This window comes from Nematostella vectensis, chromosome 7 (genome assembly GCF_932526225.1).
Source record: "Nematostella vectensis chromosome 7, jaNemVect1.1, whole genome shotgun sequence".
Classification (NCBI taxonomy): domain Eukaryota; kingdom Metazoa; phylum Cnidaria; class Anthozoa; order Actiniaria; family Edwardsiidae; genus Nematostella; species Nematostella vectensis.
In genome coordinates, this window is record NC_064040.1 from 1427703 (window position 1) to 1455604 (window position 27902).

The following is a 27902-nucleotide window of genomic DNA, read 5'->3' on the forward strand; positions in this document are numbered from 1 at the left end:
TTGATATTTAAATTTTGAGAAGTTGTCTAATGCTGCCTTTCAGGTGACTATGTGTGGTACTAGTGTGGTAAAGAGATGGGATAATCGAGTTTGATGCCATGGGTAATTCAAAAGAACGAGATATCAGTACCATATCACATTTCACCTTGCATCTTTTACTTATTCTGCAAATATTGTTTTCACAGGCTATATAACATATTTTGTAATCATAAAATGTTTACATCTTGTCGATTTGATTGATTTAAACAGTGTTTGGTATATTTAATACGACAGCACGTTGTTGTACAAAGATTGTGGACTTAATGGTTTTCCTATACTCTCCTATGAAGGCCTTCTATTTTTAATAGAGAAAAAATATGATACTGTAAAAAGCGCCTCGCCGATTACTCAAAACATCTGTTACCGCGAGGCTACATTCAAATGGTATGACTCGAAACATCTGTTACCGCGGGGCTACATTCAAATGGTATGACTCGAAACATCTTTTACCGCGAGGCTACATTCAAATGGTTCGACTCGAAACATCTGTTACCGCGGGGCTACATTCAAATGGTATGACTCGAATTTGTTACCGCGGGGCTACATTCAAATGCTTTGACTCGAATTTGTTACCGCGGGGCTACATTCGAATGCTTTGACTCGAAACATCTGTTACCGCGAGGCTGCCTGAAAGAGAACATTCCTAAGGGCCTGGGAAGGAGAGGAAGTCGACATCGCCGGCAGTCCGGCAAGAAGTGGATTGCTGACGGATGATTGGGCTCCATGTGCTCTGGGGCCAGATGACTGGGCACCCTGTGGTCTAAGGGCAGAGTATTGGGCTCCCTGTGGTCTGAGAACACTGCAATGAAAGAATGATGGACATTAACGTCAGCACTCAAGCATTCAAGGGCTCCTAAGCTGAAAAAAATACAGTGGTCATACCTTGAGATTGAAGTGGCCGTCGATTGAGTGACGAGAGGGACTGGAATTGAGCTCCTCACAGCAGGGGAAACTATAGGAGAAAGACCGCCCGTTGGCATAGCAACCGGCGCAGGTGACATCACAGGTAGTGTTTGTCCGGTAGCTGAGGGTGGTGGCCCGACTCCCATGGCAACAGAAGTTGTCGTGGGGGGTCTGACGGGTGTGGAGCTTGCGAACGGTTGTCTTTCGCCCGCACGTATAGCGGCCAGCGGCGACGGCTGTGGTGGTATAGCAGACAGGAGCGGGTTTGCTGTGGTACCACCGCGACGTGTTTGTAAAGGGGACTGGGCGTCTGATTCGTGTTCCAGAAAATTGACGAATAACTCGGTAAAAGACTGCAAATGGATTATCGCCATTATTTAGTTCAACAACTCGATCGCAACAATTTTCAAAAACGCCATTTAGATTTAATTGGAAGAAATACTGCACCAGTATTTTTGACAACCTGTATATTTATATAGCGTGACCTGCATATTAATATGACGTGACCAGTATATCGATAGAGCGTGACATGTATAGTAGTATAGGGTGACCTGCATATCAATATAGCGTGACATGTATACTGCACGGGTAATAAACTGTGCTAGCGTCCCGTCTTGGCCCGACTGGTGCCAATGTGTGTTTGCTAGTGTGCTGTTAAAGTCCACATTTAATCATAATGTTCTCACCTTGTCCATGCCGCTAAAAGTGGGTTTCTTGGGTCCGGGTGAGCGCGGTCCTCCGAATGGCAACAAACTCGAGATCCACCCTCCCTGGCTAGGCGGTTGGGACCCAGAGCCAATCTGAGATGAAGACGTACACATTTTTACTAGTCATAGTATGAAGCATTACCGCATATCATGGAGCTGACAATAAGGACAGTACAAGTCGTGAGACCCAAATCAAAAGATTAAGCAAATATCGAAATGTTAACTTTCACTCATTTCCCCTGTTTGAGATGACATCTACATTATCGCCATCTTCGTCATTATCATTATCATAGTAACCATTATCGTCCGATCATCGTCATCAACATTTTCATCATCATCGCCATGTTTGTCATCTGCTGTGTTAAAGTACCTCCTTCATCTCGCCCACGGTGAAGCCAAGAAGTCCTCCGATCACGTGGATCACGTCAGCCCTCTTGGCCTCCGGCGTATGAAAGTAACCAATCAGAAGGTTCTTGAGGAGCGGCCTGCAAAATCATACACACCACCGGTCACCCTATGGTACCATGAACTCCTTGCCAAAACACACATTCCACTGATCACCATGTGGTATCGTGGCCTTCTTACCAAAACACATACGCCACTTGTCACCCTGTGGTATCGTGGCCTTCTTATCAAAACACATACGCCACTGGTCACCCTGTGGTATCGTGGCCTTCTTACCAAAACACATACGCCACTGGTCACCCTGTGGTATCGTGGCCTTCTTACCAAAACACATACGCCACTGGTCACCCTGTGGTATCGTGGCCTTCTTACCAAAACACATACGCCACTGGTCACCCTGTGGTATCGTGGCCTTCTTACCAAAACACATACGCCACTGATCACCCTGTGGTATCGTGGCCTTCTTACCAAAACACATACGCCACTGGTCACCCTGTGGTGCAGTGGTCTCCTTGCTAAAATACATGCCACTGTTTTGCCAAAAACACACATGCCACTGTTTTGCCAAAAACACACATGCAACTTGTTTACCAAAAACACACATGCAACTGTTTTGCCAAAAACACACATGCAACTGTTTTGCCAAAAACACACATGCAACTGTTTTGCCAAAAAACACACATGCAACTGGTTTGCCAAAAACACACACATGCAACTGGTTTGCCAAAAACACACATGCAACTGGTTTGCCAAAAACACACACATGCAACTGGTTTGCCAAACACACACATGCAACTGGTTTGCCAAAAACACACATGCAACTGGTTTGCCAAAAACACACATATGCCAGTGGTTTGCAAAACACACACGTGTTAACAGTTAACAAAACAAGCCCACAAGCGATGGGTTCAAATCGGTGTTAGGTAAGGTCTCCTGACAAACCCTCCCAGTAAAAGACGTATCATTGATCAGTGGTTGTGACGAAGTATTGACTAGAACATTTCACACGCTTGGAACATTATATAAACTAATATGCTTTTAGAACATGCTAGAATTGGATTTGTTTACTAAGGATCGTTGTTCTGTTTGCTAAGATATACTAGAACTATGACTTAACAGTTTACGATAACTAAATAAATGATGTTATGTTTCTATTTAGAAACATATATTTAGAAACACAAAAAGGCATGGCAGCTACGCTCTATTAGAGGTCTACATGGAAATAATTATGAAGTCTGTTGTGGACTACATTGTGTTGGAGAGAGTTATTCTAGTTCACAACTGTGGTGGTAATGTCTCTAATTGATAGAGGTGTGGCATTCAGAGATACCTAACTCACTTGTCCACTTTGTTGGTAGAAGAGGGGGTGGGTGTGGCATTCAGAGATACCTAACTCACTTGTCCACTTTGTTGGTAGAAGAGGGGGTGGGTGTGGCATTCAGAGATACCTAACTCACTTGTCCACTTTGTTGGTAGAAGAGGGGGTGGGTGTGGTATTCAGAGATACCTAACTCACTTGTCCACTTTGTTGGTAGAAGAGGGGGTGGGTGTGGCATTCAGAGATACCTAACTCACTTGTCCACTTTGTTGGTAGAAGAGGGGGTGGGTGTGGCATTCAGAGATACCTAACTCACTTGTCCACTTTGTTGGTAGAAGAGGGGGTGGGGTGTGGCATTTAGATACAACTCACTTGTCCACTTTGTTGGTAGAAGAGGGGGTGGGGTGTGGCATTTAGATACAACTCACTTGTCCACTTTGTTATCATTACTAGTAGTAATGTCCCGGATGCGAACATGGCAGACTTGCAGGTCTTCCTCGAGCTTGGCAACTAAAGAAACAAAGCCACAATAAATAATAAAAACACACGTCACTGAAATGTGACTGATTTATAACCATTCTAATCAAACATTTTGAACACACCCTGGGCCTTGTAGTTGTCTATCTCGTCGTTCTTGTGGGCAACTTCTTGCTTAAGGTTACCAATCTCATGCATCAATCGTGTGCTACTTTCAAGCTGAACCTGTGGTGAAAAACAGACAGTCTTGTTGGGCAGCAAATAATAGGCTGTTATTGCTTGTTTATGCTACATAGTCACTCATTAGATAAAGTGTAACAGTCACTCATTAGATAAAGTGTAACATTCACTCATTAGATAAAGTGTAACAGTCACTCATTAGATAAAGTGTAACAGTCACTCATTAGATAAAGTGTAACAGTCACTCATTAGATAAAGTGTAACAGTCACTCATTAGATAAAGTGTAACATTCACTCATTAGATAAAGTGTAACAGTAACTCATTAGATAAAGTGTAACAGTCACTCATTAGATAAAGTGTAACATTCACTCATTAGATAAAGTGTAACAGTCACTCATTAGATAAAGTGTAACAGTCACTCCTTAGATAAAGTGTAACAGTCACTCATTAGATAAAGTGTAACAGTCACTCATTAGATAAAGTGTAACAGTCACTCATTAGATAAAGTGTAACAGTCACTCATTAGATAAAGTGTAACAGTCACTCATTAGATAAAGTGTAACATTCACTCATTAGATAAAGTGTAACAGTCACTTATTAGATAAAGTGTAACAGTCACTCATTAGATAAAGTGTAACAGTCACTTATTAGATAAAGTGTAACATCCACTCATTAGATAAAGTGTAACAGTCACTCATTAGATAAAGTGTAACAGTCACTCATTAGATAAAGTGTAACAGTCACTCATTAGATAAAGTGTAACATTCACTCATTAGATAAAGTGTAACAGTCACTTATTAGATAAAGTGTAACAGTCACTCGTTAGATAAAGTGTAACAGTCACTCGTTATATAGAGTGTAACAGTCACTAGTTATATAGAGTGTGTCCCCCTACTGTATAGTTTGACCTTCTTTGTACTGGAATTTTGATATTAATATACGAAAATAATCAGGAGGGATCTTTGGGATGTCTATGAATAGTCCCTCCCCACTATATTTCGAGGTCTGCTACGTTCCTGTTTGACCAAGGGAAACTGCTTATCTGCAGTTTTCAGACTGACCTGTAGCTCGTTCTCCCGCTGCTGCAGTCGCTTGACCTCTGCATGCGCCTGGTTCACTTGCTGTTGAGCCGAGTCGTGGATGGCATACAACTGGGCGTCTTTTTCTGATGACGGTATCATGTATGTTATACATTAGAATCGTATATGTTATACATTGGTATCATGTATGTTACACATTGACATCATGTATGGTACACATTGACATCATGTATGGTACACATTGGTATCATGTATGGTACACATTGGTATCATGTATGGTACACATTGACATCATGTATGGTACACATTGGTATCATGTATGGTACACATTGGTATAATGTATGGTACACATTGGTATCATGTATGGTACACATTGGTATCATGTATGGTGCTAGGTTATGGTGGTATTCTCACCCCGCTGGAATTGTTCTAGAACCATCTGCAGGTTGTCAAGTGATGTTGCATATTGCTGAGCCTGCTCCTGAACAGCGGCTAACTGCATAACAGCTTCATCGCGATGACCGCTGATCGCATGAAGCTGCTCCTGCAGGCTCTCGACTTGTTGACTTGCCTGTCGACTGGGGAGATAGCGGACAAGCTTTTTTATCCAAATCCAAAAAGTTTAAATCTAATAACAGCATTTAATATCTAGTGTATTCCAAAAGAAGATCACTTGCAGGTAAGTGAGTACCATTCGCGAGTAAATCGGTATTATTCGGTATTGTCCACTCGTTCTGGTTCTGGTCAAGTGCTGTGCATGGTGCCAGGTAAGGCACTTGTAACGCACTTACTTTTGGTCCTGCATCGAGTGAGAATTGGAGAGAATTTGTTCTTCGGCCTGAGCAAGACGTGTTCGAAGATGTTTTTCACGCTCCTCAGCATTTAGGGCTTCACGAGTGTAGCTCTCTTCTACCTGTCAGACACACGACATACAGCGTTAGAATGCGATAGTAACAGCATTTAGAGCTTCACGAGTGTAGCTCTCTTCTACCTGTCAGGCACACGACATGCAGCGTTAGAATGCGATAGTAACAGCATTTAGAGCTTCACGAGTGTAGCTCTCTTCTACCTGTCAGGCACACGACATGCAGCGTTAGAATGCGATAGTAACAGCATTTAGAGCTTCACGAGTATAGCTCTCTTCTACCTGCCAGGCACACGACATGCAGCGTTAGAATGCGATAGTAACAGCATTTAGAGCTTCACGAGTGTAGCTCTCTTCTACCTGTCAGGCACACGACATGCAGCGTTAGAATGCGATAGTAACAGCATTTAGAGCTTCACGAGTATAGCTCTCTTCTACCTGTCAGGCACACGACATGCAGCGTTAGAATGCGATAGTAACAGCATTTAGAGCTTCACGAGTGTAGCTCTCTTCTACCTGCCAGACACACGACATGCAGCGTTAGAATGCGATAGTAACAGCATTTAGGGCTTCACGAGTGTAGCTCTCTTCTACCTGTCAGATACACGACATGCAACGTTAGAATGCGATAGTAACAGCATTTAGGGCTTCACGAGTGTAGCTCTCTTCTACCTGTCAGATACACGACATGCAGCGTTAGAATGCGATAGTAACAGCATTTAGGGCTTCACGAGTGTAGCTCTCTTCTACCTGTCAGGCACACGACATGCAGCGTTAGAATGCGATAGTAACAGAAGGCCATGACCAAAGAAACAGATATGACATTACTAGCAGAAGGTGAGACATTAGAATACGTTAGTAACGTAAGGACGTGATGAAAGAAATATGTGTAGCATTTCTCCATCATGCACACAGCATGTTACCATTAGAGTACATAGAGGAAAACCGTGTGTGTTTTTCACCTGTATCAAATGTTCTCGTAACCTGTCAAGCTCACGCGCCATCTTGGCCTCTGTCTCTTTCTGTCCGCCTGATGCTGAAGAAAGCTCGCCCTGAAGCTCAAAAACCTAAAGTGTACAAAACCTGGCATTAGCAGAGCACACGGACATGCCATTACTAACATGTGGTTACATGGCTAAACACATCCAATTACTATACACACAAGATGAGACGCCTGGAGACATGACATTACTAGCACAAGGTGAGATGCCATCCACATGACATTACTAGCACAAGGTGAGACGCCACGGACATGACATTACTAGCACAAGGTGAGACGCCACAGACATGACATTACTAGCACAAGGTGAGACGCCACAGACATGCCATTACTAGCACAAGGTGAGACGCCACAAACATGACATTACTAGCACAAGGTGAGACACCATCCACATGACATTACTAGCACAAGGTGAGACGCCATCCACATGACATTACTAGCACAAGGTGAGGCGCCAAAGACATCACATTACTAGCACAAGGTAAGACGCCATCCACATGACATTACTAGCACAAGGTGAGATGCCACAGACATGACATTACTAGCACAAGGTGAGATGCCATCCACATGACATTACTAGCACAAGGTGAGACGCCACAAACATGACATTACTAGCACAAGGTGAGACGCCAAAGACATGACATTACTAGCACAAGGTGAGATGCCATCTACATGACATTACTAGCACAAGGTAAGACGCCATCCACATGACATTACTAGCACAAGGTAAGACGCCATCCACATGACATTACTAGCACAAGGTGAGATGCCACAGACATGACATTACTAGCACAAGGTGAGACGCCACAGACATGACATTACTAGCACAAGGTGAGACGCCACAGACATGCCATTACTAGCACAAGGTGAGACGCCATCCACATGACATTACTAGCACAAGGTGAGACGCCATCCACATGACATTACTAGCACAAGGTGAGATGCCATCCACATGACATTACTAGCACAAGGTGAGACGCCACAGACATGACATTACTAGCACAAGGTGAGACGCCAAAGACATCACATTACTAGCACAAGGTGAGACACCACAGACAAGACATTACTAGCACAAGGTGAGACGCCACAGACATGACATTACTAGCACAAGGTGAGACGCCAAAGACATCACATTACTAGCACAAGGTGAGACGCCACAGACATGACATTACTAGCACAAGGTGAGACGCCACAGACATGCCATTACTAGCACAAGGTGAGACGCCACAGACATGACATTACTAGCACGAGGTGAGACGCCATCCAAATGACATTACTAGCACAAGGTGAGACGCCACAGACATGCCATTACTAGCACAAGGTGAGACGCCACAGACATGCCATTACTAGCACGAGGTGAGACGCCATCCACATGACATTACTAGCACAAGGTGAGACGCCATCCACATGACATTACTAGCACAAGGTGAGACGCCATCCACATGACATTACTAGCACAAGGTGAGGCGCCAAAGACATCACATTACTAGCACAAGGTAAGACGCCATCCACATGACATTACTAGCACAAGGTGAGATGCCACAGACATGACATTACTAGCACAAGGTGAGATGCCATCCACATGACATTACTAGCACAAGGTGAGACGCCACAAACATGACATTACTAGCACAAGGTGAGACGCCACAGACATGCCATTACTAGCACAAGGTGAGACGCCATCCACATGACATTACTAGCACAAGGTGAGACGCCACAAACATGACATTACTTAGCACATGTTGAAACGCCACAAACATGCCATTACTAGCACAAGGTGAGACGCCATCCACATGACATTACTAGCACAAGGTGAGACGCCATCCACATGACATTACTAGCACAAGGTGAGACGCCACAAACATGACATCACTAGCACAAGGTGAGACGCCACAGACATGACATTACTAGCACAAGGTGAGACGCCACAGACATGCCATTACTAGCACAAGGTGAGATGCCACGGATATGACATTACTAGCACAAGGTGAGACACCAAAGACATGACATTACTAGCACAAGGTGAGACACCACAGACAAAACATTACTAGCACAAGGTGAGATGCCACAGACATGCCATTACTAGCACAAGGTGAGATGCCACAGACATGCCATTACTAGCACAAGGTGAGACGCCACAAACATGACATTACTAGCACAAGGTGAGATGCCATCCATATGACATTACTAGCACAAGGTGAGATGCCATCCACATGACATTACTAGCACAAGGTGAGACGCCACAAACATGACATTACTAGCACAAGGTGAGACGCCACAAACATGACATTACTAGCACAAGGTGAGACGCCATCCACATGACATTACTAGCACAAGGTGAGACACCACAAACATGACATTACAAACGCCACAAACATGCCATTACTAGCACAAGGTGAGACGCCAAAGACATCACATTACTAGCACAAGGTGAGACACCACAGACAAGACATTACTAGCACAAGGTGAGACGCCACAGACATGACATTACTAGCACAAGGTGAGACGCCAAAGACATCACATTACTAGCACAAGGTGAGACGCCACAGACATGACATTACTAGCACAAGGTGAGACGCCACAGACATGCCATTACTAGCACAAGGTGAGACGCCACAGACATGACATTACTAGCACGAGGTGAGACGCCATCCAAATGACATTACTAGCACAAGGTGAGACGCCACAGACATGCCATTACTAGCACAAGGTGAGACGCCACAGACATGCCATTACTAGCACGAGGTGAGACGCCATCCACATGACATTACTAGCACAAGGTGAGACGCCATCCACATGACATTACTAGCACAAGGTGAGACGCCATCCACATGACATTACTAGCACAAGGTGAGACGCCACAGACATGCCATTACTAGCACAAGGTGAGACGCCATCCACATGACATTACTAGCACAAGGTGAGACGCCACAAACATGACATTACTTAGCACAAGTTGAAACGCCACAAACATGCCATTACTAGCACAAGGTGAGACGCCATCCACATGACATTACTAGCACAAGGTGAGACGCCATCCACATGACATTACTAGCACAAGGTGAGACGCCACAAACATGACATCACTAGCACAAGGTGAGACGCCACAGACATGACATTACTAGCACAAGGTGAGACGCCACAGACATGCCATTACTAGCACAAGGTGAGATGCCACGGATATGACATTACTAGCACAAGGTGAGACACCACAGACATGACATTACTAGCACAAGGTGAGACACCACAGACAAGACATTACTAGCACAAGGTGAGATGCCACAGACATGCCATTACTAGCACAAGGTGAGATGCCACAGACATGCCATTACTAGCACAAGGTGAGACGCCACAAACATGATATTACTAGCACAAGGTGAGATGCCATCCATATGACATTACTAGCACAAGGTGAGATGCCATCCACATGACATTACTAGCACAAGGTGAGACGCCACAAACATGACATTACTAGCACAAGGTGAGACGCCACAAACATGACATTACTAGCACAAGGTGAGACGCCATCCACATGACATTACTAGCACAAGGTGAGACACCACAAACATGACATTACTAGCACAAGGTGAGACGCCACAAACATGACATTACTAGCACAAGGTGAGACGCCACAGACATGCCATTACTAGCACAAGGTGAGACGCCACAAACATGACATTACTAGCACAAGGTGAGACACCACAAACATGACATTACTAGCACAAGGTGAGACGCCATCAACATGACATTACTAGCACAAGGTAAGACGCCATCCACATGACATTACTAGCACAAGGTAAGACGCCATCCACATGACATTACTAGCACAAGGTGAGACGCCACAGACATGACATTACTAGCACAAGGTAAGACGCCATCCACATGACATTACTAGCACAAGGTGAGACGCCACAAACATGACATTGCTAGCACAAGGTGAGACGCCATCCACATGACATTACTAGCACAAGGTGAGACACTTGAGAACACATTGCCGATCAACATACGCCCAAAAATAGGCCCCAGATAAGCACATACTGTATTATAAGCCGTTAATACTAACACATACTGTTATATACGCCGTTCATGTGATCTACCCACTTTGTGTTGTAACACATACTGTTATATACGCCGTTAATGTGATCTACCCACTTTGTGTTGCAGCTGTTCATTGGTCTTGTTAAGCTGCTCCCTCTCTCTGGCGACCTCGCCAAGCCTCGCTTCCTTCTCCTGAAGCAGCTGTTTGTACTGTTCAAGGTCCTCCTTCAGCCTGGCGGAGTTCCCCTTCTCCTCCGCTACAAGTCCCGTCAGCCTGTCCGCCTCTGACCCCAACCTACTGAGTTCACCCTTGACTTGGGTCAAGTCTTTCTCAAGGTTCTTCTTGTTCGAGCGTAGTTGTTCCATTTCCTTATCAGCACGCTCTTTGTCACGTTTGATTGTCTCTATTTCTTGCGTTACAGACTTTTCTTTCGTACTTACTGAATTAGTTAACTCTATTATTTGGGCCTCAAGATCAGCAACTGTGGTTTCCCGCTCCCGTATAATGTCCTCTTTTTCGTTATTCGCCCTCATTAGTTCTTCGCTCAGCTGTTCTCTCTCATGTAAAATAGACTCTAGACCAGTATCCGCTTGATGTGACGAATGTTGGAGAACATTGAGATTGGAGATCTGATTTTTGAGCGTCCGAATTTCGTTATCTTTTTCTCGTAACACTGATTGCCTTTGGCTTAGAATTTCTTGGACGATGCTCTGAAAGTTCTTCTCTACTTTGATATGACCATCAGGATTCAATGCAAAATTGCAATCCCCAAGGCTATTGAATGCCTTAACTAGTTTGTTTCGTAGTTCATTAGACTCTTTGTTCTTATTTAATAATATTTCGTCTTTTTCTAATCGCACTTCTTCAAGTTCATGAGCCAACGCGTCCTTAGAATTCTCAAACGACTCCTCTAACAACCGTAGTTCACTTTCAGAGGATTCTATGCTACCCTTTAACATTCGTACCTCATCCTCTAATGTCCGTATAGTATTATCTTTCTCGCTAGCAGAAGAGGCGCTCTCGCTCAAGTCCTTTAATCTCGCCTCGAGCGCTTCCGAGTTTCGCTGCAAGCTATCTCTTTCTGATAATAACCGCTCCTGAGCTTGGCTCTTTTCCTGTAACGACTGACTCAAGCCCGCTAGTTCCCCTTCTAGTGCCAGGACCTTATCTTCCAGTGCTCTAATTTGGTTCCTGTCCGCCTCGTCCAGTGCTTTGCTTTGGGTCCTGTCCGACTCCACCAGTACTCTACTTTGGTTCCTGTCTATCTCGTCCAGCGCTCTACTTTGGTTCCTGTCAATCTCGTCCAGCGCTCTACTTTGGTTCCTGTCAATCTCGTCCAGCGCTCTACTTTGGTTCCTGTCTATCTCGTCCAGCGCTCTACTTTGGCTCCTGTCCGCCTCGTGTTGTGGTGTGCTGCTCATTAAGTGTGTTTGATTCACGACGGGCACTGCGGCGTCTGCTAAAGCTATGATCTGTTTGTCTTTCTCGTGCAGCAGGGTCTTGAGTCTTTCCTGCTCCTGCTTGGAGGCGTTCGTGTGCTGCTGAAATTCCTGGTTTAGACGGTGGATCTCGTCATGTTTGTGCTTCTCGTTTTCTTCCAGGCGATGCACCATTGTACCGATCCTTTCGCGCAGCTTGGCGATTTCGTTACCTACAAATGGAGGAGTAAATAGGTGTGCGCAGTTAAGGCTACGCAACAATTTCACAACCTCGTCCCGAAAATAAAAATTGCGTGATCAACAAATCAGGTATCAAATTAATCGTTATATAATGGATAATCTAACAATATTTGTTCTTCATGATTGAGAAGCAAATTTTAAAAACAATGGCAGAAAGAAGTAAAAGGATATAGATGTCTTTGAAATAGACCGTGAATGAAAGCTGTTGCTGCTCATTTTGATGACGGTGTTGTTGTTTGATGATGATGATGATGTTGTTGTTTATGATTTTGTTGTTGTTGTTGCTTGATGTTATTTGTGTTGTTATTGTTGTATTTGATTATAATTATTATTATTAATAATGATGATGATTTTATTGTTGTTGTTATTAATGGTGATGGTTTTATTGCTGTTATTAATTATGGTGGTTTTATTGTTGTTGTAATTAATTATGGTGATTTTATTGTTGTTGTTATTGCTGTTGATGATGTTATTATTGAAGATTTCGTTGTTGTTATGCTCTTGATGGTGGTGCTATTGCCGTTGTTGTAATAAATATCGCTGTGTTGCCCACCTTGTGATTCGTTTAGCGCCAACAGTCGCCCGTGCTCATTGTGGAGCATGGTAGAGGCCTGGGCTTTGCCCTGCATCTGTTCTTGCATCACTTCAAGTCTGTCGTTCATCGTGAAAAGCTGCTCATTCTTTTCATCTACTTCAGCCATTAACCTAAACCACGAGAGAGTAAAGAAGACTTAATAATTATTCTTTCTTCTTCATCCATAAAACCAGAGCGATAGGTTACATAGGGATGTTACAAAAGTTTATGTTGTTCACTGCACAACTACACAATGCAACCAATAAAATATACCTTTCTTAAAGTGTTCTCTCTTCAGTGAGGTGTTCTATCTGGTATTGGCAACGTTCTATCACCTCATGTCTTACCTTGTGGTCTCTTTAGTGAGGTGTTCTATCTGGTGTTGGTAACGTGTTATCACTTCATGCCTTACCTAGTGGTCCCTGTAGTGAGGTGTTCTATCTGAAGTTGGTAATGTTCTATTACCTCATGTCTTACCTTGTGGTCTCTTCAGTGAGGTGTTCTATCTGGTGTTGGTAATGTTTTATCGCCTCGTGACTGGAATGATCCGTCTGGTTCACCACGTCAATCAAGGACGCCTCCTTCTGCCTCATGGCGGCTATTTCTTGATCTTTCTCCTGAAGGACCCTCACAAGCCGTGCCACCTGTGCTTGCGACTCTCCACCCTTCCCTGTTCCCCCTTCAGCTTCATGCTTCTCTCCAGCACTCCCCAGCAAATCTTCCTTCTCCTTCAGAGACTTTGTGATCTTCGCTATTTCAAGCCTGAGTAAGTCATTTTCGGCCCCCTTTTCTCGTAAATCAAGCTTTAGAGAATCAATCGAGGTCTCGCCATTCTGTAGTCTTGAGTTCAGCATGTCGACATCCCGTTTTAGTGTCGATACCTGTCGCTCCAGGTCCTTGCGTACTGCAAGGTTGCTTCCCACTAGCTCATTTAGCCTGTCCAGCTCGCCGCCGAGATACTCCACCTCAGATGTCTTCTCCTTCAGCTCAGACTTCACATGGTGCAGATGTAGGTCCCTCTCTTCCAGTAAGGTGCTCAATCTCTCGTTGTCGCCCGAAAGGTTCCCGATTTTCTCTTCCATGGAATGCCTGCTAAAGTCATTATCCTTGGACTGTCGAGATAATTGGTCCACCTCGAACTCAAGATTTGACAAGTTGGTTAACTCTTTGTCTTTCTCGTGCAGCTTCACCTGGTACTCCTCAACAAGAACACTCAACTCGTTATTGTCCTTGGTCAAGTTCTTCATCTCCTCCGAATAAGACATCACGAGCTGCTCCTTGCTCTCGAGTAAGGCGCGCAGATTTTCCTTCTCGTTACGCAGGTCCTGGAGCAGTCTCTCGCTTTCTTGCACATGCTCCGCCAAACTTCTGTTCTCCTCGCTCAGTTCCTCGTACACCTGTTGCTTTTCATGGATGGATGTGATCAGTTCGTTGGTGGTATTCCGCAGTGTTTCGCACTCCTGTTGACGCTCTGTTAATACCTGATGCATGCTCTCCTGCTCGGATCGGAGAATCTCCACATCGTTATCTCTAGACGAGGTCAGGTCCAGTAGCTGCGCTTCAAAGCTGTCTTGTATTTCGTACAGCTTCTCATCGCGCTCATTTATCATACTCACCAGATATTGCTTCTCTGACTCAACATTACCAAGTTCCGTACACTTTTCCTCTAGCTGCGCCTGAATCAATCCGACCTCTGTAGTCTTAGCCTCGATGCGATTAATCAGATCATTCGTCTTCTCCCTCAACATAGAGTTATCAAACTCTAACTCCTCTATAGTCTGCCTGGCTAGCTGGTATCCCTCGCCGTCACGCGTGCTATCGTCCAGACTCACACTAACCAATGAGCTCCCTTCAGAAGTTAGTTCAAAGGACTCTTTAGAGCGCATTCGTATTACCCAATCCTTAATGTTGAGAATTAGAGTGTCAATGCGCTCCGTCTCGCTCTCAAACCCGCAAATGTCATCCTCTTTTACGATATCTGTTTCAATAAGTTGCTGCTCCAGAGAACGGAGGGACTTGACCAGGGCGACTTTCTCCTTGATCAGCTCCTCATTCTCGGTTCTCAAGGAATCCAGCACCTCCGAGTTATTAATGCTCTCCCAGCCGCTTTCTTGTATTGCTTCCTAGTGTTGTAAATAGAGACACAGTTTAGCTGCAACAACTAAATTATGTATTTTTGGAATCTTTTTTTTGGAATGCCAAAGATGCCAAGATGTTTTAAATAAAACAAATAGCATGTTACATTGCGAGCTTGACTTACCTTTTCAGCCTCGTTCTTTGTGGCTTCCTCTCGTAGCGTCCTGAGCTGCTTCTTCAGGTCCATGACCATACCCTCTAGCATCTTCTTGTCTCCCTCGTAATCGGCTTTCACGATTTCAAACTCCTCAACGTTCGCCTGGTACTCGGCGAGCTGCTTCCTCAACAAGGCTACTACGTCATCATTCACGTGACCATGGATACCCGTGCCCTTGTCACCCCCATCCCCACCAAGCCCGTCATCCGCGCCTCCTTCATCTTGTCTTCCCCACGGCGTAGCTTTATCAAGGACACCATCATCAGGCTTTCCACCCTGCGATACTTCCAGGTCTGGATTGGCACTTTCGGGTGGTCTGTTTACTTTGTTGCCCTGAAGACGGTCAATAATTCCCTGGTACTCAATCAGTTGGGCTCTCAGCGTACTAATGATTTCGTCTTTATATGCACACGCCTTGACATCCATTTGTTTCTCGCCCTGCTTGTCCATCGGTTCCTCGACCTGCTTGCCTTCCCACTGCTCATGCAGCAAGCTGTCCATTTGTTCGTCACTCTGCTTGCCTTCCCACTGCCCATGAGGCAAGCTGTCCATCTGTTCTTCGACCTGCTTGCCTTCCCACTGCTCATGCGTCAGGCTGTCGATAGATCTTGTTTTGTCCCCTGATGGTGCATCACCCAGGAAATCAGATCTTGTGTCCTCCGAGTAATAATAATCGCTGATATCAACCTTGATGGGCTTCCCCTTAAGAGCGCGAATCTCGTTTTTCAAGTCTTGTACCTTGCTCTGAAGTCCCACAATAGTGGATTCCAGAACGGCTTTCTCTGCATGCAGAGCACCTACTAAGTCATTCCTTTCATCGAGTGAGTCATTAATGGTCTGGCACCCAACCTCGGCTATCATGTCCTTCGTCTCTTGCAAGATCTGCTCGTTGTCTGCCTGTAAATCTTCCACTAAGCTCTCTTGCTCCTCGATCTGCGCACGCAGCTCTGATGACTTGGTGTGCAAGCCGTCCTTCTCGTGTTGTGTTCGCTTCTGGTGATTTTCAGTGTCTACTTCTAGTCTGTGGCGGACTCCTGCAACTTGCTTACGCACAGATTGGGTATTGGTCTGCAAAAATACGAAAAGCACCACCAATAGTAAACCAGTTTTTAAAAAGAACACTTCTTGGGTGTGGTGCCTTTTGAAAAAAAAAGTAATGATAACTAGGTGAATATACTGACCTTAGTATTACAAGACAGAATGAGTGAGATAACGTTAGCGAATGAAAGGAGCAAATACAGCGACGAAGACATTAGAAGCGGTTAGATGAAGGGAAACGTATGGATAGGGTTTGAATCGTTTTTTTTTTTTTATCATGAATATCGGAACAGTGATCATGACCAGTATTGATTCTTTGATAACCGAATGCATGGGTAATCTACCCTAACACATGGAGTGCTTTCAGCTCTCAGTGCTGCAAAGTGCAAATAAAAAAATGAAAACTTTGATAAAGTGATGCAATATATAACATGCGAGTCGGTTTATCATTGTAACAAAACAACAATCAATTCTCCATGAAAATCGACATAAACACGTATGATCATTAGTCCTGACAAAGTGACAACAAGAAGAATCGATCAGTCGCTTATCGCGCACCAGGTGCTAACGAACATTGAAATCAACAGCACTTAAATCATTCAATGCATTTCTTGAATAGCTAATCAAAGCGCTAATAAAATAATTGAAACTCTTTTACGGTTACCTTTTATCAATAAATAGCGAGCTTATTCAAGATGGTTCATTTTGTTTTACCTACCTTTTCATTACCGTTAGGATATCACAAATTCTTGTACTTTAAACTCAGATTATAGACTCTTTGCCAGGATGAACTTTACTTTCGAACATTTTAGTTGGCATCTTAGTATTGCAATCTTCGAGAAAGTGTTCAATTTATTGAATATGTTGTTTCTATTATTTAATTTGATTTATGTAATTTTTTATGTTTGATTAAGTAATATTTGGTTACTTTAAATAATATAATACTTTAAATAATAATATAATTATTAAATTATGTGTTTTAGATGTTATTTTAAGCGCCTTACAAGTGCTAGAAGTTAAATAGGTTATAAAGGAAAAAAGGCTCATTGAAGAAATCAGAAACAAGACATAATAATAAGCCGTACGTGTTTTGGATGTATTTTTATACGCGTTACAAGTTGTGCTAGAAGTTAAATAGGTTATAAAGGAAAAAAGGCTCATTGAAGAAATCAGAAACATAATAATAAGCCATACGTGTTTTACATGTTATTTTAAGCGCCTTACGAGTTTTGTTTCAAGCTCAACAAGGCGCTCCTTGTCAACGATTAAGCTGAGCAGCAAGTCGCAAACAGTGAACGCCAATTCTTCTTGTTTTCGCTGAGCCAGAGCAGAGCAAGAAGCAGGGGTTATTACATGTCTGGCTTGTAACTGCGCCAAGAGCCTGTGATTGCTGTTGAGTAACTCGTGTCTGACCTGTTGATACATGTGCAGCGTTGACAAGTACCGCTCCCACAGAGCTATGAACAGAAAACATTCATGTTTAGTTCACACAGAGATAAAAACGGGAAGCAATCATGTTTAGTTTTCACATAGACACAGACGGAAAACATTTAATGTTGAGTTCACACAGAGCTATGGACAGAAAACAATCATTTTTAGTCCACTTAAGAGATATGAACGGGAAGCAATCATGTTTAGTTCACACAGAGATATAAACGGAAAGTAATCATGTTTAGTTAACACAAAGATATGAACGGAAAATAATCATGTTTAGTTCACACAGAGATATAAACGGAAAACATTCATGTTTAGATCACACAGAGATATAAACGGAAAGTAATCATGTTTAGTTCACACAAAAATAAATAACTCAACATAAACTTTACAGATCTACAGAGAGGCATCCAACATAATCTATACAAATCTATAAAAGATGCATCCAACTTAAACTCAAATTATCACATTCCATGGTATTTAATGTTTCTACTGTTATATTTATCATATTTCATGGTATTTCATGCGCATATTTTTGTTATTTCTCTTGAAGTTTTCACATTCAACTGGTATATCAAATGGCATATCATATCTACTTACCACTGATGACGTTCTTTAGGTGAATAATCTCATCCTTGGCCTCACCCTTCACTGTGCATACCTTCTTCAGGCAGTTGATCTCAAAGCACTGCTCCTTCTGTACTCCCTGGGAGTGCTCTAACTCCTCCATCAGCTCCAATGTTGACGCACTAAGCAAGTTAACATCCTCCTTGACCTCATGTAGTGACTCCCGTAACCTGGCTTCCTCCTCAGTCAGCTTGTTACGTACACCAACTAACTCATCACGCTCTGCGCCCAGCTGCTGCAGCTCCTCTTTTAAGGAGTTTATCTCATTTGACATTTCGGCCATGTGGCTCTCTTGTGCAACAAGCTGTTCATGTAGATAAGTGATGTCACTTCCTTTTTCTCCTTGTTCATCAAGCAACTTTTCCTTTTTCTGAAGCTTGTCTAGCTTTTTCTCTGTGATCCTCATGTCGCCTGTTGTCTTGTCAAGGTTTATTTGTGTGGTGTTAAGTTCACAGCTTTTCTTCTTCGCATACTCGACAGTCCTGTCCAGCTGCTGCCTAAGTTCTTCTATGGTCTTGTGTGCTAGTTCAAGTTCTTCCTTCAACGCAGCCACATCACTTCCACTACTCCCCAATTCCGTCTTCATACCCTCCAGATTGTCAACTTCTGTAACAGAACATAATCATAGAATGGGGATTACAAAGGCAATTCAATGAGGATTACAGAGGCTGCTTAAGGGAGGATAGGGGGTTATTCACAAAAAGGACAACTTCAGAGTCATATAAAAGTTTCTTTGTCAGAAGAGGCTTATTTTCATTTAAAAAAAAATATTTTTCTGATGCTCTCTGGTGTGGCAGGCACAGCTATTTCTATGTTTTACTTGGCATTTGGCTTAAATTTGCAACAAGTGACTTCTTAGTGCAAGTGGTCTTACAACAGAGGCATGGTTACTTTGAAAGAGAGGAAACATGACAAAATGCCCCCCCCCCCCAAAAAAAAAAAATGATCTCAAATAACTTGATGACCCATTACTTGTGTAGATAGATGCCATAAGACTTGGTTGCCTAGTAACCTGTTACCGATAGACAGTCTCACCTTCAAGAATATTGAGCTCATGTTGTAAGTCGTCTATCCGCCTCTGGTAGTCCTGTCGCTCATCTTCCCATCTCTGCATCTCACCCTTGAATTTCTTGTTCAAGTTTGCAATCTTCTGAGAGTAAGTGCTTTGTAGTGCAGAAAGCTCATTCTGATATTGGTCTATTTCCCTGTGAAGCTTTTCTTGACTGTCCTATAAGCAATAGTTTAAATGCATATTTACTCTGCATATTTACTCTCAGATCAAACAAAAAGACTTTGACAGCAACTGTCAAAATAGGTTAATCAAAAAGGCAATATCTGAGGCTAGTGAAGATAATAATTTAGTAATTGTTTATTGCAAGGAAACCCTGAAATCCCATTTCATCACCATACCTGGTTACTGGACATTGACTTCCAGTGGTGACATTCTGTCTGTAGCCTTACAATCTCGTTTTTCAGACTTTTGATTTCCTCATGCTCCTCAAAGCTTTCTCCAGAGTCATGTCTATGTCTTTGTCCTGCTGGTTCTAGATCATCTCTCTTGTGGAGCTCAGCTTTCAGCTCAATGATTTCTTGTTCTCTTCGGGCAAGTTGCCCTCGGTAGTCCTGGCACATGTCTCGTAGTTGAAGCTCAGTAGCCTCAACCCTCTCGTGAAGTTCATCATTCAAGTGCTTCAGGCGGTCATACTGATTTGTATCAAATAATATCACAGTTATGATTTATACTGTTACTATCTATTACTGAGCAGTTTGGCATACTTATACGCATTGGATAATATTACGCAGGGGTTTCATTAGGCTCCGGCAGCTACAGTATTTTCCACTGAGCCCCGGCTACTTTTTGAACTTATAATAAAATAAAATAACTTCCACCACTAAATATCAATCTTCACTTATTCTATGTTGTCCTATGATGCCTGGCAAAACATTCACACTTATCTTTCCCAAAGGTGAAAATTGTGGCTTTAACTGTTCGAATGTTATTATTGGATTGGTTGAAACAAATATTCTTTACTATCTTTAGATCACTCGTTATACAAGACAAATATAGCTGTGGCATTAAACTTATCTTTCCCAAAGGCGAAAATTGTGGCTTTAACAGTTCGGATTCGAATATTATTATTGGATTGGTAATTCTATACTATCTTTAGATCACTTGTTATACAAGACAAATTTAGCTGTGGCGTTAAACAATACACTTCACAGATTTGACTTGGTAAATTTACTCTTTGCACTTTGAGAATCTACCAAAACCATTATCAGTTGCAGTTAATAATGTCAGTAGAAGTGAGATACGTGTGAATTCAAACTGTGCTCAGCTGATTTCATGCTGAAACACTCTGAAAACAGTTTCCCTTACTAAAATTTACACCATACAAGCCAATAGACAAGTTGATTTGCCAGGTTTTGTGCGACAAGCAGCATATCAAAAGTCATTAACCATCAAGCCCTCAGCCAAATGAAGCCAGGCAAATAAGCTATTCAACAAAATGGTGCATGACCGGTGTTTGCAGTTCGCGTAGAAAATAAGCTTCAAAACCCTACAAACTTCATTACTTTTAGTGTCCTTTTGTAAGGATGGCTAGTTGTTGGCTATTTACTAGAAAAGGTAGGCTCGATTTCCAGCTCGTCTCTGTGAGCCCGCAGTACGTGCTCCCATCAACGGCTGGATCACTGGTCTGACCGTTTGTCTCGAGATTAAAATTTCAGCCAATCAGGAAAGAGCCTGGTTGGTTTTCATGGGGAAGGCCGCTAACCATTAGCGAGGCTCAAGTAAACGGCTTGTCGCCTTGAACGCGACGAGCTAGAAGAATCTGTGTTAAAAACGCTTCCGATATAGAGTCTCTCATATTCCCTGTCAATGGCTTTGAATTATCTTTTACATGGAAAGGATGTGCTCAGCCTACAGGATTCGGAAATTTGCTCGGGTTTACACAAACTCCTGGTCAACGACGTCACGGCAGAATGATAACAATGAGAAAGATCAAAATTATGTGCGGATCAGCGAGTAAATCACACTTCCCGGCCTCGGTAGGATGGGGAAAATGCTTGAGAGTTTGGCAAAATCCTTATTTATTACTTGAAAATTATCGGAGATTGTAGAGGCAAAGCAAACTAGGTTATATACATTTTGACGTGCAAGTAAGTGATCGCTTATAGCGGAGCCAAGCGCGGCCACAGGCCACGCGCGTAGCTCCATAGGCATAGAAATATGGTATAGGTATGCGACTTGGTTTTTGTAGTCATCGCGCTGGGTACCCTGTGGTGTCACTCGCCAGCCAGCCAGCCAGCCAGCCAGCCAGCCAGCCAGTCAGTCAGCCGCGCAACTCCCAGGCCCCACTCGGCCCCGAAATGGCGACTAAATACAAGCACAGAGCAAGGGAAAAAGTTCTTGTCGATTATGCGATGATTATTTATTTTGCCTCAAATTTTGTGACTTAAGGATAAAGTCAACTAGAGGAGATCTACTAACATTCATTCACGCCAAGATTTATCTGGTTTTAGCTAGTAAATTTAAGCAAGTAGCAGTTCACATTAAAAAGCGAGCACAACCACAAAAAAGTGAAAAAAAAAACAATGCAAGGATTTGTATTGTCTATTGAGGATATGACAGTTATTGGGCTTTTGTTGTCCTTTTTGTTTGCTTTAAGAATGCAAGTACTTAATTTAGTAATCAAATTATTTGAGCATAACAGCTTTTGTTTTGGCATTCTTCGTTTTATCTATATTCTTGGTTGTGTTGAATAAAATACAATACACCAAAAACTGGGATTCGCCAAATTTTCGACTTTAATAAGACTTCTTCAGGGCAGATTGATTGTGTTGGGATATTTCATAAAGGCTAACCAATATCATGTTGCATTTGTCAAATACTGCTAAAGAAGACCGTTCTTGTCTTTATATCATGTGCTCTTAGTCCTAAGAAGATACATATCCTTAGAAGAAACAGCAACTTTTTCAACTTACAAGAGACATTTTCCTTACCGAGGATAAAAAAAATCAACCCCTATTGTCAATATGTATGTATTGTTGTTATTGTCTGCATCTTGCATCTCATGTGTTTATTTTTTTCAAATAGTTGTGGAAAATTAGTTAGATTATAAATGGCTTGATGAAAAGATTGTTTTGAAAGATATAATAAATAATTGTTTTCACTCTTTCATGAACCAGGAACTACCTGAGGGCCAAGATGAATGCTAAAGACTGGAAGACATGGGAATTAAAAACCATGTCTTGAAGAGAACAGTAGGGAGTTCTTATTCACTAGTCATTTGGTACCCCCACATCCATGGTTCCAGGAAAGGGTGGGGGATTAGACTTTTTTAAAAGCATGTTTCCAAGTTAAGAGTAAAAAACAGTTAATACCACCACCCCTCTTGACATATTCTGGTTAAAAAGTAGTCTAAAACCCCACATTAACCCCTTAGTTCCCCAGGACCATAAGGGAGGGGGCTTAAATGACTAGGGCATTACTATGTGATTCAGCAGTACACACTCAATATGTTTTTTTAGAACAAGATACTTATATAATATAAAACTAACAACAAACTTTTGCATTTTAAATAATAAATCTGTGAAGAAAACAGTTTTTTATCAACCTAAAGATAATGGGAATATTTTAAGAAAGTACTGAATATAATTATCATATAATTATTATTGTTATATTTTCTTTTCAAACATTTAAAGAAGAGTCATATTTCTTCCTTTTACTTCTCCTACTTCTCCTATTTTTATGCAATTGGTGCTATTTGCTATTTCCCCTCTACACAAAAAATAAATTAATGAACAATTTGATTTTTAAATTAGAAATTTTCATTTAGTACTTTCACTTATATCTTTTTTTAGGATTTCCTTTCCAAGTCAGTCTCTTTCCCATTACATTTATTTTAGAGGTTTAGTTTTATTTTACTGGAATGGTTGGATCCAGGGTTTCTAAAAACACCAAAATATAATGCTTTACTGGATGTATATTTGTAGATATTAATTCCCATGAGGATGGGAAATCACCGCATGGAAACTTCAGTATTGCATCTCATCTAAAACAGTGTCTGACACTATATAATACCTTTGGAATCCTGTTTAATCCATTACTTGTTCTTTGTAAGGACAAAGCTTGTCAGAATTAGCTTTACAAGAGTACATTAATGGGACTTTTATGAGGGGAAGGGTTTTTTTAGATACTTAAACTATATAACACTAAGCAACAACCATGTTCTTTTTCAATAATAGAATTTGAAGCTATGTTCACATAGCTTGGATAGCATAGGCTTGGCCTCTTTAAAGGCCTGTGGTTGTGGAAGGGTTAAGATAATGGGAACCGCTCTATAGACACTGCAAGTTCTTCAACCTCGTTGCAGGCTGACCTTGACTCCCTGTACAGCTGGAGTCTAGAGCACGGCATGGAGTTTAGTGCATCTAATTGCAAAGTGGTGCACATGTCAAAGAAGCGTTCTACCAAGCGTCCTCCGTACCCTTACCAACTATGCGGTCGCACCCTGGATCCAGTAGCGCAGGTGACTGACCTCGGCGTTACAATTACTAACGATCTGTCTTGGGGTCCTCACATCGAGCCTATGTGCGCAAAAGCAAACAGGGTGCTTGGACTAGTGAAGCGGGTCTGTTCTGACATCCACGACCCAACTACAAGACAGCTGCTGTACTGCACCCTTGTTAGGCCCCACCTGGAGTATGCTTCTTGCATTTGGTCGCCTTCGACAGGCAAGCACAAAGCTTTGATTGAGAATGTCCAGCGTCGAGCATCCAAGTTTATTTTGAACTATCCCGCCGATGTTTCATACACAGAAAGGCTGAAAACTCTTAAGCTCCTCACATTAGAATATCGAAGAGACATAACCAATCTAGTTCTGTTATTTAGAATAAAAAATGGTGACGTGAGCATTAGTTTAGCTAGCCTTCTCTCTCCAGCCACGTCCCGATACAATACTCGAAATTACCATCCTAACAATTACCGCCTTTTTTCCACTCACAACCAAAATTATTACAGGAATTCGTATTTCCCTAGAACTGTCAAACTTTGGAATAGTCTTCCTTCACTTATGAAATCTTGCACTACGCTTTCGTCTTTCAGGTATCAGCTGACAACTCACTATTTAGAGAAACTTGCCTTTTACCAACCTCCATAATTTCATAGATCTTAAATTTATGTAATTCAATTTTTATTTTCGTTTTAGAATTCTTATTGTTTGTAATTTGTTGGGAAAGAATTTCAATTGGGGCTTACGCCCTGTTTTCTTCTCCCGTCACATTGTTTATTATTTCCTTTATTTTGTTTGTTTCCTATTGTAAACCGTAGTATTTTTTTTGTGTGTGTGTGACAAAGCCAATAAACTAAACTAAACTAAACTAAACCTTCAAATTACAGTATGGCATTTAATTTAAACAGTCTAAATATATTATTTGGAATCTTTGAAATGCTGTAACATCCATGACAAATTCTGCACAAGGGCAAAGCTTGTCGGAGTATTGTTTTGATTATAAGAATATTTATTATGGAACTTCTATGGTGGGGAAATAAGAATTTACCATTAGACTCTTGACAACTTAGACAGCCATATTTATACCAGGAATTGTGTTTGTTAACTTTGATGTACTGCATAATTTAAATTATTGAATAAGGCCTGGATCCATTTGGTTGGTCCAATAAATCTCAGTAAAGAGCAGGATCCTAGATCCCCCCAAAATACTTTGACCAGTCAACACAAAAGGTGTTCAATGCTGGCTCCGCTTTTAGGTCGTGCCTAAATCTATATATTATCTGTTGGCACTTTTCTCTTACTTTGTAAATTTGAGCGAGCTCGGCCGGGCTGTTAAACGCTGATTTTGCACAAAGTCTATGCCCTTGTGTATTCCTTTGCCTTTTCGCGTTTTTATGAGTGTTTTATAGCAGGAATAAATGCGAAGTTGCATAAAAGCGAAAGTGACGTCACTGACAAGCGAGTTTGACTATTGATCCAGTCGTTAGTGGGGCCGATGTAAGGCCTATTGATGGCTGGAAATAGAGCCTATAGAAAAGGTTAAGAACCAAAATTCTCGAACTTGGATCAATGTTTTTCGTCTCTTTTGCTACAAGTGACCTGCAAGGATTGTGTGAATGACGAATCCCGTGGGATGTCCTCTGATTTACTATAGCTAACAACCAATCAGAAAGCAAGATTACATGCAAGTGTTGTAGAAAATGTTATTGTGCTGATTCCCATTCCCAGCTCAGTTGGATAGTCTGACACACTAAAGAGCATATAAGTCGAACTGGCTTTAGTTCATTGAGGTAAAGAAATAATTTAATTTGCCCACCTCAATTTTCTGGGAGTTTATGATAGCCTCTAGCTCGCTTATTCGGTTACGTGACACGTTGAGTTCTGCAGACGGATCTAAAACCATAGAGCACATTAAACTTATTAACGATATCAAGTTTTAACAAGAGACCATGATATAAGAGAACGAATCCCCGTGGCCCATGATGCCGTCCATGAAAGCTATTATTAGATTGCGCGAGCTTGTCAATCATAGCATCCATATATGGTTAATCGCGCCATATTTGGTTATGGGCACCTCGCGAGCTAGTACATTTTCACAATTTTTTCCCCTATGCACTTCTTGACTTCATTCGCTAATGGTTGTTCCTGTTTTTATCCTTTTAGCTGCTTCTCATAGCTTATTATTACAATGCTACTTGTAGGGTGGTGTCCTGGTATCTGTTAAATTATCTAATGTTAAGTTATCTAAATGTTACATAAATAATTGAACGGGAAGACATCGAGGAGACGGCGAAATTGGAGTTCATTCAAGATGCATCAGGCTGACTCCTAAAAAGTTATTTTTCTCTTCAATACGGTGAGATGGAAAACCTAGGCATTCTCAGTCTATGTTATGTATTTTAATACACGAAGGCCTTTATTTTTCTTTGCTTTACAATATTTTTTAGATGAATGAACTTCAATTCTTCAGGCAAATGTTCAGAAATCGTGTGACTCAAGAAACCCTTGTCAGCGAAATAAGATTTACTTCATTATAGAGACTTGAAATATTTTATTTGTGAAATACCTGTCTTAACAACCACAATATCGGTGTGAATATAATGGTATTAAGTTCTGGATGTATTTTTTTCATTAAAAGGGAATTGGAAGAGAATTGTGTTTTGTAAACACAGATTTATGATTGATTGTTGTGTTATAATTTGCGAATCAGCAGTGAAAACTTTTACTGGGGAAGTTGATCCCAGAGCCTAAAATCACGCACTTTAAGCATTCCAATGTCCCAGAAACGGTTGATTGGCTCCAGGGTACTGTATGGAAGATCATTTTTACATCTTTCGTAAAAAAGAAAGGTATTTTTGGTCAAAAAGATTTCCAAAACATCCTTTGCCAGATCACATTGCTCAAGATGTGCGTAAGACTCGTGTTGCTAGGAAACGTGAGCGCTAACCAATCAGAGACGTATCTAAAAATAACTGCTTGTTCTAAAAATAGTTTCCACGGATGTCATCATTGGAACATACCCTAATACGGGGGATTCGTTCTCTTACATTATGGTCTCTTGGTTTTAACGATATATAATACTTACTTAACTTACTGCTTACTTAAGTATAAGCTTGCTTTAATACTTAAGATTAAGAATGTAGAGTGTGATAAAAAAAAAACGACAATACAAATCTATGTATACATCGATGTTTATTTTGTTCGTATCCGAGATGTAATGGTTGTTTAATCAGTGAAGGATCTTTTAAATGTGAATTACTATTATAAGTTTATAGATTACGTCGAGGTTCAAATACCTGCTATCTCTTCTGTGCCTTCAGTCAGCATCTCCCGCGTAAAATTTGATATCTGCCCGGTTATGTTGGAAATCGAGGACAGACTCCCGGAAAGATTGAGGTTGTTGCCTAGCCAGGACATTGTGGCTAGATTATGCGTGCTTAGATCTGTTAACAAGGGTAAAATCAGGTCGACATGTCGGGTATTTGGTTGATTCACTAGATGATGTGGCAAAGGAATACTGAGATAGTACAAGCTCGCTGATTGGCTGAATGGTTAATGCTTGTTTGGGAATACAAAATACAAAATAAAACCATGTTGAACTGATAACCAAAACGCTTATCATTCTGTTTCTCCTCATAATAGAAGAAAGGCAGAACTACAAGCAGAATTAACAACAAAAACAAGGATTTTAAATAAAATTCTGTGTCTGAGTGTGCGATAGTGTTGGCTCTTTATCAGCGGTTGTTCACTATGCGTGATATCGAGGCTAG

The 27902-nt window shown here is 41.8% G+C and overlaps 1 protein-coding gene across 5 annotated transcripts; it reads right to left on the reverse strand.

The window, feature by feature from the left end:
* Window positions 1-139: 139 nt before the first annotated feature.
* Window positions 140-27715, reverse strand: LOC5511963 (thyroid receptor-interacting protein 11-like). Of its 5 annotated transcripts, XM_048730185.1 has the most exons (21): window positions 27429-27715; window positions 25949-26025; window positions 20030-20323; window positions 19655-19847; window positions 18593-19225; window positions 17783-18015; window positions 15488-16588; window positions 13705-15350; window positions 13207-13358; window positions 12298-12625; window positions 11088-12198; window positions 6898-7002; window positions 5862-5983; window positions 5485-5648; window positions 5092-5195; window positions 3975-4074; window positions 3801-3882; window positions 2020-2134; window positions 1629-1742; window positions 922-1295; window positions 140-838 (listed from the first exon to the last, which is right to left on the reverse strand). In XM_048730185.1, the coding sequence occupies exons 1-21, from the start codon at window positions 27547-27549 to the stop codon at window positions 652-654; spliced, it is 7356 nt and encodes a 2451-aa protein (XP_048586142.1). In that variant the 5' UTR covers window positions 27550-27715; the 3' UTR covers window positions 140-651. The 5 variants fall into 5 exon arrangements, with proteins under 5 accessions (XP_048586142.1, XP_048586141.1, XP_048586144.1 ...); XM_048730184.1 differs by having other exon boundaries at window positions 11088-12625; XM_048730187.1 differs by having other exon boundaries at window positions 11088-12625; window positions 17972-18015; window positions 27429-27714.
* Window positions 27716-27902: the final 187 nt, after the last annotated feature.